The 14,493-nt window shown below is 41.6% G+C and overlaps 1 protein-coding gene across 1 annotated transcript in view; it reads left to right on the forward strand.

Annotated features, from left to right (window-relative positions):
* The window catches only part of LOC124790129 (nitric oxide synthase, salivary gland-like), a 705,692-nt gene that overhangs the window by 539,479 nt on the left and 151,720 nt on the right, over window positions 1-14,493 (forward strand). Inside the window, 1 exon segment of the mRNA XM_047257705.1 lies at window positions 6,114-6,215. Within this exon segment, the coding sequence (XP_047113661.1) occupies window positions 6,114-6,215 (102 nt within the window).

Genomic DNA, 14,493 nt, shown 5'->3' on the forward strand with positions numbered 1-14,493 from the left:
AGGCCGTGAAATATGAATGAGGTGGAAAATCTTTAGCGTGTGCCTATTTTTATGGAGCTTTTTTTTTCAGTATCGCGATAAGTTAGAGGTAGGATCTTTTAATTACCCCTTGCGCGTAAAATATACTGTCTCGGCAAGCACCACAATGACGAAAACAGCCATAATGTTTTATACCACGAGTAAAACTGCGAACGGTTAATTTTTATACCGTATACCACATATCGTCGAACTGTTTAAGTGGTTATTACGACATCAATTTCCAGTGTGTTTTAATATCGGTGTAAAATAGTGTAGCACTTGAAGAAGAGAACGTGACATCACAAGTGTGTGAGAGATTTGCTAGTTGCCTTTTATTCATGGACTTCACGTCCTCATAAACCTACGTAAAACTAAATTATTCTGAAATGTACAAAGCACTGTAGTAACCATAATTATCAGATGAAAAGCAAGCAAGCTTCCTACTCCCAAAATATCTTCAGTCTGTGAATGCTGGAGTTGTTGGTATGAAAGATCTCATTGCGGTGGAACAAAAAATAAATGATATTCCAATATTACTAGTAACCTCGTGTTTGGCGTTCGTGTAATTTTTGGTCTACACCCGTCTATGAATTCGGAGTAGCGTGTCCACTGTAACTAAAGTGACGTAATTATGGAAATATTTTTTTCATAATGTGGGGCCACAGTCATAACGAGGGGCGTTCAGAAAGTAAGCTCCGATCGGTCGCGAAATGGAAACGACTATGAAAATCCGATAAAGCTTTGCACAGATGTGTTGGGTAGTGTCTATAGTATAACCCCAGTTAGCATCACGTCGCTCTTCTCATTTCTGAGCTCGCAGTGAGTGCGTAAAGATGTCTAGAAAATAGTGTCTGCCGCCAAGTACGAGGGCCTGGTGAGAAATTTCGCCTGAAGCTATGCAGCTAACATTACATAACTGTCGTGCTGTTTCGTCTTCACGACAATTCTCAGCCGCATTCTGCAGGGGCAATGAAGATGCTCCTGCATCGTTTTCAAATGGAAATGTTAGATTACCCACAATACAGTCCGCAATTGTCTCCCCCTGAGTTTCATCTCTGGTCACATGAACCGCTGTCTTTGAAGACAACATTTTGACACAGACAACGAGGTGTAGGCCAGCGTGGAGAATTGGCGGAAAGCACTGGCGGCTGCCTTCTATGATGAGGCTATTGAAAAGTTGGTACAACGCTATGACAAAAGTATAAGTCAGAACGGCGACTACGTAGAGAAGTAGCTGAAAGGTGTAGCTAATTGTTAGAAGTAAAACATTTCTGATGTTCACTGTGGTTTCAATTTGGCAATCAATCGGAGCTTACTTTCTGAACAGGCCTCGTATTTCTTTAAAGTCAATACCACCATTTGACTGTTTTTTTTTTTTTATTTGCAGTGTTACACTTACACGATCATGATTTCAGTTTCAAAGTGCCATTATCAAGTGTTCTAAGTGTTATACAGAGCCTAAGATAATTCGACAGTATGCCATCTTAGGCACTGTGTAACACTTAGAACACTTGATAATGGCACTTTGAAACCGAAAATCATGATCGTGTAAATGTAACACTGCAAATAAAAAAAAACAGTCTAATGACGGTACTGACTTTAAAGTAATTATGGAACGTTTGCCAACACAGATCAGGATTTTTTGAGTGTTGAGGAATTTTTTTCTGTTCATATTAGCTCTCAGTCGAAGAATATGAATTTCGAGGAAGTTTTAGTCGTATCAAATCAAACCGTGGGACATACAGTTCACAATCTTACATGTTTTGTCTAGGCGACAGTCAGACATTTTCATTCTGAGAAATAGTTTTACCTCCTTCTTAGCCTGACGTGGCGCAATTTTTTTTAGTTGAAGATGTAAAGTACATATATGAGTTTACAACTCTTACTTTCAGTCTGGATTCCACCGTATCAAGATGGCTTAGGTCTAAATTTGTAATATATGAGTCGTCAGGCTCACTTCGGCAGATATTTGCAAATTAAGTTTTGCATTGTGTCGCTGGAGTCGTCACAGAGAGATATTGCTGATGACGTCTTTCAAGCGACGCATAGTATCGACGGAAAAACTCGATTGTTTCCTCTTACAAATAAAATGATTTTTAAAAGTTGAATTGTACGTGATCATTCGATTGAGTGATCCAAAATTAGTCTGCTGCGATATCCGTTCTATTGATGTGTGTTAAAAGGGACAGTAATACACGAAGAATCACCTGTACACCAGCAGTGACAGCACGCCCTGGTCCGCGGTGACTACTATTGCCATGCAGCAGCGCTACGCAGCCGCTGTTGAAGTAACAGTTATTCTTCGTGTTTTATATACGAGGCCTGTTCAGAAAGTAAGCTCCGATTGATTGCCAAATTGAAACCACAGTGAACATCAGAAATGTTTTACTTGTAACAATTAGCTACACCTTTCAGCTACTTCTCTACGTAGTCGCCGTTCTGACTTAGACTTTTGTCATAGCGTTGTACCAACTTTTCAATAGCCTCATCATAGAAGGCAGCCGCCAGTGCTTTCCGCCAATTCTCCACGCTGGACTACACCTCGTTGTCTGTGTCAAAATGTTGTCTTCAAAGACAGCGGTTCATGTGACCAGAGATGAAACTCAGGGGGAGACAATTGCGGACTGTATTGTGGGTAATCTAACATTTCCATTTGAAAACGATGCAGGAGCATCTTCATTGCCCCTGCAGAATGCGGCTGAGAATTGTCGTGAAGACGAAACAGCACGACAGTTATGTAATGTTAGCTGCATAGCTTCAGGCGAAATTTCTCACCAGGCCCTCGTACTTGGCGGCAGACACTATTTTCTAGACATCTTTACGCACTCACTGCGAGCTCAGAAATGAGAAGAGCGACGTGATGCTAACTGGGGTTATACTATAGACACTACCCAACACATCTGTGCAAAGCTTTATCGGATTTTCATAGTCGTTTCCATTTCGCGACCGATCGGAGCTTACTTTCTGAACGCCCCTCGTATATCGATAAAACGACTATTGCATTGGGCTAAGTCGGAACCGCTCTATCGAATGCGCAAGTAAAATCTCACTTTTAAAGATCATTTTCACAATTTCACAAGCTGAAAGTTAATTGCCGACTCAGCCGCATGGAATAATTCAATGGCGAGAAAAGAAAATTTGTGCCAGACCGGGACTCGAACCCAGACTGCTAGGCTGTCCGAGCACGACACCCATGCAACACACTTCACTATTGTAGTGCCCCCCCCCCCCCACCAGCACCCTGTCCACATCGCCATTGATCGCCGCATATTAGCTGGATTGATGGTAAATCTTCGAGATGGATGCACCCAAAATCTGGCTTCTTTCGGGAATCCAGCTAAAATGCGGCGAGTAATGAGGATGTTGGAGGGGTGCGCTACGGAAGGTGTGTGCAACAAGTTGAGAATCTGGGTCAAATGGGAGTCGTGCTAGGATAGACAAGGCGCTCAAGACGACCGCTCGCGTAACGTGGGAAACCCTGTTTCGAGTTCCCCTCATGCACAAATTTCCACTTCTCGCTATTGAATTATTTCAATTCCCCCATGAGATCGATAATTCACTTTCACCTTGTGTATAGACGGTCCCAGTATCATAAATATGAGGCGTTTGTTTTTTTTTTTTTCAAAGAACACACCAAATCATTTTGCTTGTTATGGGAAACAAGCCGACGCATACCGCCGACACTGGGCATCGCCGAAACACATGATGAGCAGTAATTTTTCGAGCTGACTCCAGAAACACACTGCAAAATCGAAATTGCAAAATAACTGCCGAAACGTAAGAGAAAATAAGCCTGACTAGTCTTAGGAGGAGCACGCGGTATTTATCTGACACGGGGTGGTCTAGATTAAAAACTGAAGATGATATACTGTTAAAAATTACCGTGCACTGATACACTTACTTTATGTCTTCAGTTGATATATAAAAGGAGCTGCTGAAAATTTCTTTGTTTCATGTAAGATCACGAGCGAGTTAATGAGAAGTAGGGGAGAGTGTGTACGCACTGATATCCCACAGTTGTGTAACAAACACGAAAGTGCGATCCAGTTCTAATTATGGTAGCTGACCAAAATGTTCATCAGAGAAATTTTTCTTGTAAGGGTCTCGATAGGTGCTGGCGAAATTTCAATGTCCTGGGCTCATCTCCAGTCAGGTTGCCCACACGAAGCCCAAGCTGGCACGAGCTGACAGGAGAAATAAAAGACATCGAAAAGTGAGAGAGAGGAACATCCTGAGGCAAACGTAGGGATAACTGAAACGAAACGGTATATAAAGCATGAGAAGCAATGGAGATCTGTATAATAAAAATGAACAACAGAATGCAGCAGATGAGAAAAAGGAGAGAAGGCATGTACTTTACGGACAACTCATTCGGATGAATGCAAGAAAATTTTCAAACTTGTCAAGCGGAATAAAACAAGGCATCCCAGTTGCACATGCGCGAAAGACATGAGAAATTGTATGAGAGAGGTGGAGAAAGAAGGTTTTAGAAACAATTTTTTTTTTTGAGCAAAACAAAAGAGAAAACTGGAGCAACGTTGACAAGAGACCTGAAGCGACAACTCTAATTTAATGAAACAATATTTAAAATCCTGAAATTCAATCAGAACAGTTCTTCTTGCGATCCATAGGACGCCTAAACAGGGAAAAACAAAACACGATCGCCCATCACAGTTACCCTCATGACACATTTGAGAAAATACAATGTGCAAAGGAGGCAGTTCTCACCTAGTTTTTCAGTATGCACAACAAATATGTGTGAGAACAGACAAATACTTTCGGGCAAAGTAAGGACGATGTAACAGCACACTGACTTGAGAGCTGGTGATTCGAGGGTACCCAAACGCAAGTATTAGTAACGATGCCATAGTCTATTTGCTATAAAGTACTGAATACAGCAATTTATAATCATTAGTATGAAATAAGCTCGGAATTGTCTTGGTTTGGTTGAGAGTCTTTCGCAAGAAACCCGAATCAAAACGCAGTGCGGGGAAACTACTGCTCCGTGGCTCCATTCACAAGTCTCCCAGATTAATCTCGCCGCCAAATCCCGGTTCCTCTTTCGACGATTGTCAGATGACGTCGTCGCCACGACTGCAGGGAGTACAGAGCTGTCGGTTTGTACCTCAGCTCCAATAAATTGCTACGAGTCTTTACGCTCCAGTGGGACAGGTCTGAATGCGTAACTGCCTTCTTGCTCTCGTCTTAATATTCCGACAGAACTACTGGCCACCTCTTTTCTTTAGGTTTTTCACGGTGCAGAATTTGAGTGAGTGTAACCGCGTGAACCTCCTGCTTTGCATCTTCTCACCGACACCACTTCGCTTCTTCTTTTAACTTCTTCTGCGATCTGAAAACCCTTCGGTAACGGATCAGTATACGAATGAAAGATTTATAGGTTGTACACAGCTCCAGTCCATTGCTAAACATCCAAAGATAATTGCCCAGTACAGGGCAATCTGAATATAAACTCGCACAAATATGCAACTAGCGACACCGTAAGATACTCATCAAGTCGGCGCGTTCTTCCACTAGTGAACAGATTGGAGGTGCTATATTCTCACGAACCACCGTATAATTTGGCATTCTTCATATGTATGAGGTGAAAATATCGTTAAGTGTCACAAAAAATCTTAGGTTCTACGAGAGTGGAAACTTGAAGCCTCGAAAAAATAAGCGACTGTGCTCGCTGCAGTAACACTACCAATAAACAAATAAATCCCCACAGTAGCATTCTGTTATGGTACTTCTACAAACCCCATACAGAGTTTGTCCACGAAACAGGTTGTTTACCAAACACTTATGAACAGGATAGAAACACGGATTTGTGTTTTAGACGGTGTGTTTTAGATCTGCCTCTGTATGAGCTGCCAAACACCTCTTGCAACGTAAGACGACGTATTTGTCCACCCGGTGTACTAGTCCCGAAACTTTCACTCATAAATACCATAACGAGCGCCTGATGGAAGTTTCGAGAATTTTTGGTATGTGATGTAGAGCACAACTTAATTTTCTCAGGTATTTGTGTCAAGTCCGCCTGGCTTGGTAGCCGTTATATTTTGCAGCATTTATGACAAAGACCACGTTTGTTTCAGACATTCGCGGTGAAGATGGGCCTTGATACCCGGACTCCGGTGACGCTGTGGAAGGACAAGGCGCTCGTCGAGGCCAACGTCGCCGTTCTGCACAGCTTCCAGGTTAGTTGTCCACGTTTACGACACGTGGCATGAACTTACTACACGCAGAAAACGGTGGGTGCACGCTATGGTACCTACAGGTGACGAAGTGACTAAGTGGTAATTTGGGTCACTCAACAACTGCACAGTCTACGGGTTTTGGCGACAGTGGAAAAGAGGACGAAGGATAGTTTTTGCGATGGGCAACTAAGCAACCCTCAGCCTTGGAGAAAGTGCTATCTAAAGGGTGTGGCAGCTAAGACAGGCCACCCTAAATGTATCCAGGATGAATAAGCGTATTGAGGTGTGGTTTTCGTCAAGTTTTAGCGGACGATATTGCGAATTTCCTCACGTTCGCAAGTGATTTTTATCGCATACGGGGTAAAACACCTAAACCTGTACCGCAAATATTGCGGAAATGGAAAGTGCTATTGGTGTGCGGTTTTCAAGAACTGGAATGTTACTCAGGATCTCGTACTGTTAGCCAATAAACACATTGTAGTGTATTTTCAGTGCAGGCATACGCTTTCCTAATTGGCACAGTGCCTATTGACATTAACAGAGTAAAAGTGAGGTACATTTGAACGTCAGTGGTGCTTGTTGCAGGATTCTAGTGCGAGTCATTTGCCATTACCGTATTTTGAAAAGTTCAACACCGACACTTGTTTGTGCACATTCAACCTGCATAATTGGTACGAACTTGCGAACGTCAATAAATTTACCATATTGTCCGCTATAATTAGGCGAAAACTACACCTCTATATATTCGTTCATCACGGATATATTTTGGGCTGACCCGGTTTGGGTGCCTCATTCTGTGTATTACTAAACTTTCATCGGGCCATCAGTTTCAATTGCGCGTTGCCTATCTAACGGCCCCCAGGGGCGACAGAAATTTGGTTTTCAGTACTTCAAGTAATTATTGATTGAATTTAAAAATTCAAAACGTTGTTTTAAACTGCTCATTAAGACGTATAGCCTTACGATAAATGTTTAAATAAATCAAGCATTAAAGTTATAAAGTATGTCTTGAGGCACACTGTGTACTTCACCCAGTATTGGGGTATAAGACCACTTAACAACTTCGAACAAACCCTACACATAAGTTCAAACCTTTCCGAATCTTTTTCTTACTAACAACCCCGACAAAACAATGAAAGGAAGAAAGTTTATCGCTTACTGTATTTTCGCTGTTAACACTGAGATGCGTGAAACAGACGGTTTACAGGACGGAGCTCGATTCTTTAAAGAGTTGTTGGATGGGGGGCCGGTATTACTGGTTTATCTACATATCATTTCTGTCAACGGACGCCCTTTCTGTCCACACAGACGTCAGTTAACCTCAGGGAGAGAAATCATGGAGCCAAGTGTCTGCGAATCATGTAAACTTAGATCTTAGTGTATCGATTTTTCTGAGAAAGATATTGGAGCCAATGAAATACATTCTCAGACAAAAAAAAAAAAAGACAGTGGCCGAGCAGTTCTATGCGCCACAGTCTGGAACCGCGCGACTGCTACGGTCGCAGGTTCGAATCCTGCCTCGTGCATGGATGTGTGTGATGTCCTTAGGTTAGTTAGGTTTAAGTAGTTCTAAGTTCTAGGGGACTGATGACCTCAGAAGTTAAGGCCCATAGTGCTCAGAGCCATTTGAACATTTTTGAACCAAAAAAAGACACATCGCGAAGGAGCTATGAAAGTTGGTCATAAATTGATATTCATACAAGTATCGACGGAAAATGCAAAAAATTGTAAACTTTGGCGGCCAATGGATGAATGTGTGACGCTTCACTGCAGTTTCACCGTGCAGCTGGCAATGATAGAAAACAAGGGACATGTCGATACAAGGACGTAAGCTCTAGGCGAATTTCGTTCCGTGTACTCAGTTGGACAGTAACTATGCCTCGCAGACAGGCCCTCGGGCGCAGGTTACCCCGCAGTTGAGCGCCCCACAAACCAAAACATCAAAGCAGATAGGCCGGTGAACAATATACGCAGACACCAGCATCTGAGGGGGGAAGTATAGATGGGCTCAAAGAAGCCAGTTGGAGTAGTTGGAGTAGTCGGCGAATCATTCGACATTTGAATAGGAGTGATGCCACAATTCGACGATGTTGGCAGGAACGAGTAAACCATAGCCGGACACAGCGTCAAGAAGGTAACGGTCGTCCTAGACAGACAACAGAACGTGCGGAAAGACCAATCATCAGACAGACCCTTAGAGTCCCAGATTCATGATTATCATCGACCCGAAGTGCAGCTTACCTGTGTACACCAACAAGCCCGTTTGCATGGTGTGCACATTCTGTCTAGGAACTCAGTGACGGAAGTAAAATTTTCTTCAGCTTCGAAATGAGACCTCATGACCAGCGTGTCTGGGATACCAGCGGTGGGATACCAAACTGCCTCTCACCTCCCACAAGGCTCGATATCCAGAGGGTCTGTGGGTCCATTTCATTTCAGAGCAGGACCACTTTGGTTGTCATCCGCGTCACCCTTACAGCACAGCGGTAGGTCAACGATGTTCTACGCACCGATTAATTGCCCTTCATGGCAAGCCATCTTGAGCTTAAATTTCAACAAGATAATACCCGCCTACACACGGCGAGAGTTTTTACTACTTGTTTTCGTGCTTGCCAAACCCTATCTTGGCCAGGAAGGCCTCCGGATCTCCTCCTTATGAGAACCTTTGGACCATTATGGGCAGGACCCTCCAACCATCTCGGGATTCTGACGATCTGACCCCCGCCAGTTGGACAGAACTTGTCAGAATATCCCTGAGACGGACATCCAATAACTATGTCAATCAGTTCTAAGCCGAATAATTATTTGCATAAGGGTCAGAGGTGAACCGATGCGTTATTGACTTGCTCAGTTTGTGAAGCTCTTTCTCTTGAATAAATCATCCAGTTTTTTGTGAAATTGTAATAATATGTTTCTCTGTGCATGTTCATCATGTCTACCGATTTCCGTCCCATTCGAATAAGTCGTTCGTGGTGGGACGTTTTTTTTGTCCTACAGTGTGTATGCTGCGATGAGCGTGAACAATGACCTAAAATCCTCATTTAGGGTGAACGATGTACCAGAGCAACGGTCGTTAATTCGCATGTCAGGCTCAGATCCCAGTCTCGCAAGGCAGCATACGCTGTAGGATCAGGTTTGTATGTTAAAATCAAGATACTAGCCGTCAGTAACATGTGTACAACAGGTGCAAAAACTTTGCTCATATATGTCAGTTTCTCACAATTTGCTCGTTATCGTTTTCCATGGCAAGTGCGCAAGTTGCGATAAAAAAAGGACAAACGATGGTTTCATTCGTTGAGGGAACTGGTGCCGTTCTCATCGCAAGGCTGCGAGACAATCGATTGCTGTGGTAGGCCTGAGTGGAGACTCGAGTAGTCAGCAATTCGATCCCAAATCCCGTACGTTGGACAGCCATAGCGACACTCTGGTACCGAAGAAGCAACGATTCCCTCTCTTCCACTATTCTCATATACTAATATCTACGGTCCCTTTATGCTGCAAAAATTTTTTAAGCTTATAAGCCAACTCAGTCAAAAGATACGGCCATTTATGGCACATATTTTGACACACGCAAACTCTCTAATGAAAAACTGTAGGGTTCTTCCTGTTGACCTAGATCATGAGATTTGGCAAGAAGCTAGTTTTCACACTACAAGTAAGTTTAAAAATCCGAAAATTGGTATTTATAATTATATCACACGAAAAATTTTTTTTTTCATTTGTTATCCAACTGTCCGACCTGTTTTTTCAGGAATGAGGAGACATGTGTGATACAGGTATCGATATCGATAACAGGCAAAAATCGTCGAAATCCTCGATTCCCAGGATGGATTATCTATCTATATACGTAATTAGGTTTGTGCACAATCCTCGGTGTGCATGACCTGCTCGCATTTATCTGGAATTTTGCTTTGAGACGTGTACACAGGGCCGCCGTTACATCCTGTCCTGTGCAATCTCAACTCAGATTGTCGCTTACACCCAACGTCTTCGATTACTTGTTGGATATATTCCAGTGTCTGTCTTCCCCTAATTCTTTGGCTCCCTCTAGCAGAATGGAAGTTTCTCCTCAATGTCTCAACATATGTCCTGCTATCCTGACACTTCTTCAGTCAGTGTTTTCTAAATTTACTTTTCTCGCCGACTCGGCGTAGAACCTCCTCATATTTCATCGTATCTATCCATCTAATTTTCTTTGTCCTTCTATAGCACCACATCCTAAACGCTTCACTTTTCTTCTTCTCCAGTATTCCCAAAGGCCATGATGCACTTTCATACAATTCTTCGCTCCAGGCGTACATTATCAGAAATTCCTTTCATGAATTAAGGCCTATGTTTGATATGCGAACAATGCTTTTAACTAGTAATTGCCTCTTTGCCTGTTCTAATATGCTTGTGCTGTCCTATTTGAAATGTAAATGCAAATGTGGAAGTTTTTCACAGATGCAGAAGATGAACACTTCGTGACCAAATGAAATAACAATACTTTTGTTTTACCTCCTTATTGACCACTTTGGAGAACGTAACAGCTACAACTCCTCTCCTTCCTTCCTTTCTTGTTTCCATTTTTCCCATACTCCCTCATTTTCTCCCCATATTGTCCTTTCCTTTATCCTGTCCATGTTGTTCCCCATTTCTTATTTTCTCTTCTTTGAATGTTTTTTAATTATAGTATTTTATTCTTGAAAAGTTTTCTTTCTGTGATTTTCGACTCTTTTATATTGTTTCTTTATCGACTTTTTCTTTTTTCTGTAATCCAAGCTATTGTTGTTTTCTTGTTCCAAAAGTAGACGTATATTTGTTTCTTTACCATGTCGTCAATAAAGATTTAATCTTCGTTTTGCCTTTACTTCTGATGTTTCCCCCAGATTTTCATAGATCTCCTTGTTACTTCTCGTTTCTCAACTACCTTAATTTTTATTGTATCCACAGAAAGATTTTCATGTACATTCAAGCATGGCCGGCTTATTATTCATTATTAAGCATTCAAATCAATATCAACATTCTGTTCTTACCTCTGATGATCAGTGTTTTGTTTTTCTGGATCTCCATTTCTCGCTGTAGGTATTTGTTGTCAAACCAAATTCTCTCTCTATTTTATTAACTTTTATATCTACTGAAGATTTTTGTAGCCCATTCTGTTGACTCCAAGACGTTCTGCTGATTCTCTAAGATATTTAAATTTACTAAGTCTCTCTGTTTTCACCCATTTGTGTTTCTATATGTATTTTGGCACAGTTTTCATTTCTGTCATAAATTTTTGTTTTTTCACCTGACAAAACAATTCCCTATTTTTTCCGTATGATTTATTTGAGTTACTGCTTCTGTTAGATTTTTTGAAAGTATTGAAAAATCGTCTGCAAAAGCCAGGGAGTTTACCTTAATTTCATTTATTTCCCTTCCCACCATTATTGCTCCAGTTTTGCGATTTTATAGCCCCAAAATCCAGATCTTTGGAACTTCGCTGTTTTAATACTATGCTGTCATCTGAAGCAGTTGTAACACCCAAGAAAGTGAATGTTGTCTTTGGGAATGGAAATGGAGCTCCGGGACGCGTTGGACAAAGCGGAATAATAAAATATCATAACTGCAGGTGGCGCATTAGAAATAAAACTAATTTTAACCTAATGAATTAATGGTCGGAATATAATTTTTTATATGCTACTATGTCTGAAATGAACAATGCATATGAGTCACGTGTTTACAGACTTCTTACGTCTCGTAAGAAATAACTCCTTTTCGCATCGACTTTCGAGGTGCCACCTTAAAAGACATCATCGTTTGTGATATGTTCACGGTGGAATTAACCACTCTTTGCATTTCACAACTCACTATAGAAAATAGAGCCACTCGTTGCAAGAATTTGCAGACATGCTGGTCCAGCGGGAAGTAGTTGTTCGAAAGCCAAACGAATCTAGAGAGAAACGTTTCGCCAACAGGCGACATCCTAACTGGAGAAACGTGTTGCTATGGACAGGAACTTAAGAGAGGCTTGAGCGTTCAAGTCACAGAGAGCCGGTAAAGGTTCACCACAAAAAAATTTCTAAAGTCGAAGTTTAAGAGATTCCGTTGTATCGTGTGAAGAAGATTCGTCGACAAGCACCTGTAATCTGTCACGTCAAATACACACACCGAAGAATACAGTCCGGAGAGCACCGTGGAAGTGGCAGTTACACAACATGTTGGAGGAAAGATGCCAAATGATCAGACAGTGAGTTACATTGCAGTGCGTGCATTGAGACTTCGAGCAGTTGCTATGAACCTAAATTGTTGCTATACTGCGTAAGCTCTTTGTGTGAAGGAAAACTAAACGGAAAATAATAAAGTCTGCCTACTGTCACTTAAGTATCGCATTTTGTTCGCTAACATACATTTCGAAGGACAGTTTCATCTTCATGGCTTCAGCTGGCTATTTCCATTCATTTTACTGTCTCCATTTGGACAAAATTAGTACAAAAAACTGCATATTCATTTCTGACATTTTCTTATTTCAAAGTACTCACTTTATGTTCCTTGAACTTATTTACAAGTTATTAATCTAAAGGTTTGTGATACCCTGTACGAGCTAGTAGGAAGACTCATTACGTTTGAACTTTGTGGAGGGACTGGCTTCAAATCCACGTTCACCCATATAGATTTAGGTTTTAGGCGGTGTCTCTAAATTTTGTAACTTCATTGCCAATCGGCTGCTGTGATTTCTGTACCTTGACAATAGCCTCGTCGTGCTGCTGATATGTGTGTGGGAACAGGAACGCTACTCCCAACAAACAGTATCAGGCATGCCCACTGATAAATATCACAATTATTGAAATAACTGAAAATGTCGATGTGTAGTCTTCTTTACTTCACGTATTTAAATTAATAATTCTGAGCCTTTACTGCGAAACTTTCTTCACTCATTCAGCTACATGTTATTTCCATTTTCTCCGATTTTCCTTTACTTTTTTGGTTTAGGTTATATATTCCTAAATTTTTCCTTATAGCCTGATTTCTTTTACGATCTTCCTTCATACATTCTTCAACTCTCTTAGAAATCTCATTTCTTGAGCCTGTATTCTACTTTCTTAGTGTCTTGTCGTCACTCATGTCTCACTTTCATAGGTCAGGTTTGGTACTGCTGTTGTATAGCCGTTGTGTACATAGTTCCACGTAGTCAGCGCGTACACAACATTCCCACTAGAGCGCGCCCCACTAAGCACAACAGTGCAGATGCAGCGCTCGTCCGTCTCCACAATACGAGATGGCGCTGCCATAGGGACAGACCAAATTCTGCTTCCGCTGATCCGCGTATTAATATGTAACGCAGCCAATGAGATTGCTGCTAACGTAGAACCTTTTCTCCTCGTGGATCACACTCGCGCAGTGATACATGAATGAGTGTACATACCTCCAATTAGTCAGTCTGCATTTGTCTGCACCAGTCTGTGCTAGTCTGCATTTGTCTGTACCAGTCTGCATTTGTCTGTACCAGTCTATAGTCAAGTTTCAGTCTGCGCCTAATAAGATTACCATATTCCTGTACATAGTCATGAAGATAACGTACCAATACCAAAGGAACTTCTGATTGTCAATTGTAAATAGCATCCAGAATCAAGTTAAGTAATTTTTATGCTTGTTATTATTTTAATAAATGTGTGTGAAAATTAATCAAATTCTGTTTAAAGTTGGTCACCGTCAATCTGCTACTCGAAGCGTGCAAGTGGCATTTCTATCGTCTGACCTAACGACAGAAGATAAACACGCCACGATAAGACCACGAGACACATTGCTGACACTCGCCTACTTCGTTAGAGCGACAAGTCAAATAATCTGATGGTGTGTGTACTGAAGGTCTTACAGTATGCACACCACAATAGCACACTGGACTCGCATTTGGGAAGAAGACGGTTCAAACCCGCGCCCGGCCATCCTGATTTAGGTCTTCCGTGATTTCCCAAAATCGCTTCAGGCAAATGCCGAGATGGTTCCTTATGCTCCGTCTCTAACGACCTCGTTGTCGACGGGACGTTAAGCACTAATATCCTCCTCCTCCTACTTCTGTTGTGTTATAATACTTCGTCTGGGATTCTTTCCTGGCTTTATTCTGCATCGTTCCACATATGCAAGTCAATTTATTTAATTTTTGGTCCATATCATTGTTATAAGTGATGTCGCATCCTAGATATTTAAAATATATAACTTTCAGCAAGATTTTATTATTCAAGGCTATTTTAGTTTTTATTGGTTGTCTGCCCTGTACAAATATTCCTGGCATGTGCCAATTCCCCACTTAGAGACT

This window comes from Schistocerca piceifrons, chromosome 1 (assembly GCF_021461385.2).
Source record: "Schistocerca piceifrons isolate TAMUIC-IGC-003096 chromosome 1, iqSchPice1.1, whole genome shotgun sequence".
Lineage (NCBI taxonomy): Eukaryota > Metazoa > Arthropoda > Insecta > Orthoptera > Acrididae > Schistocerca > Schistocerca piceifrons.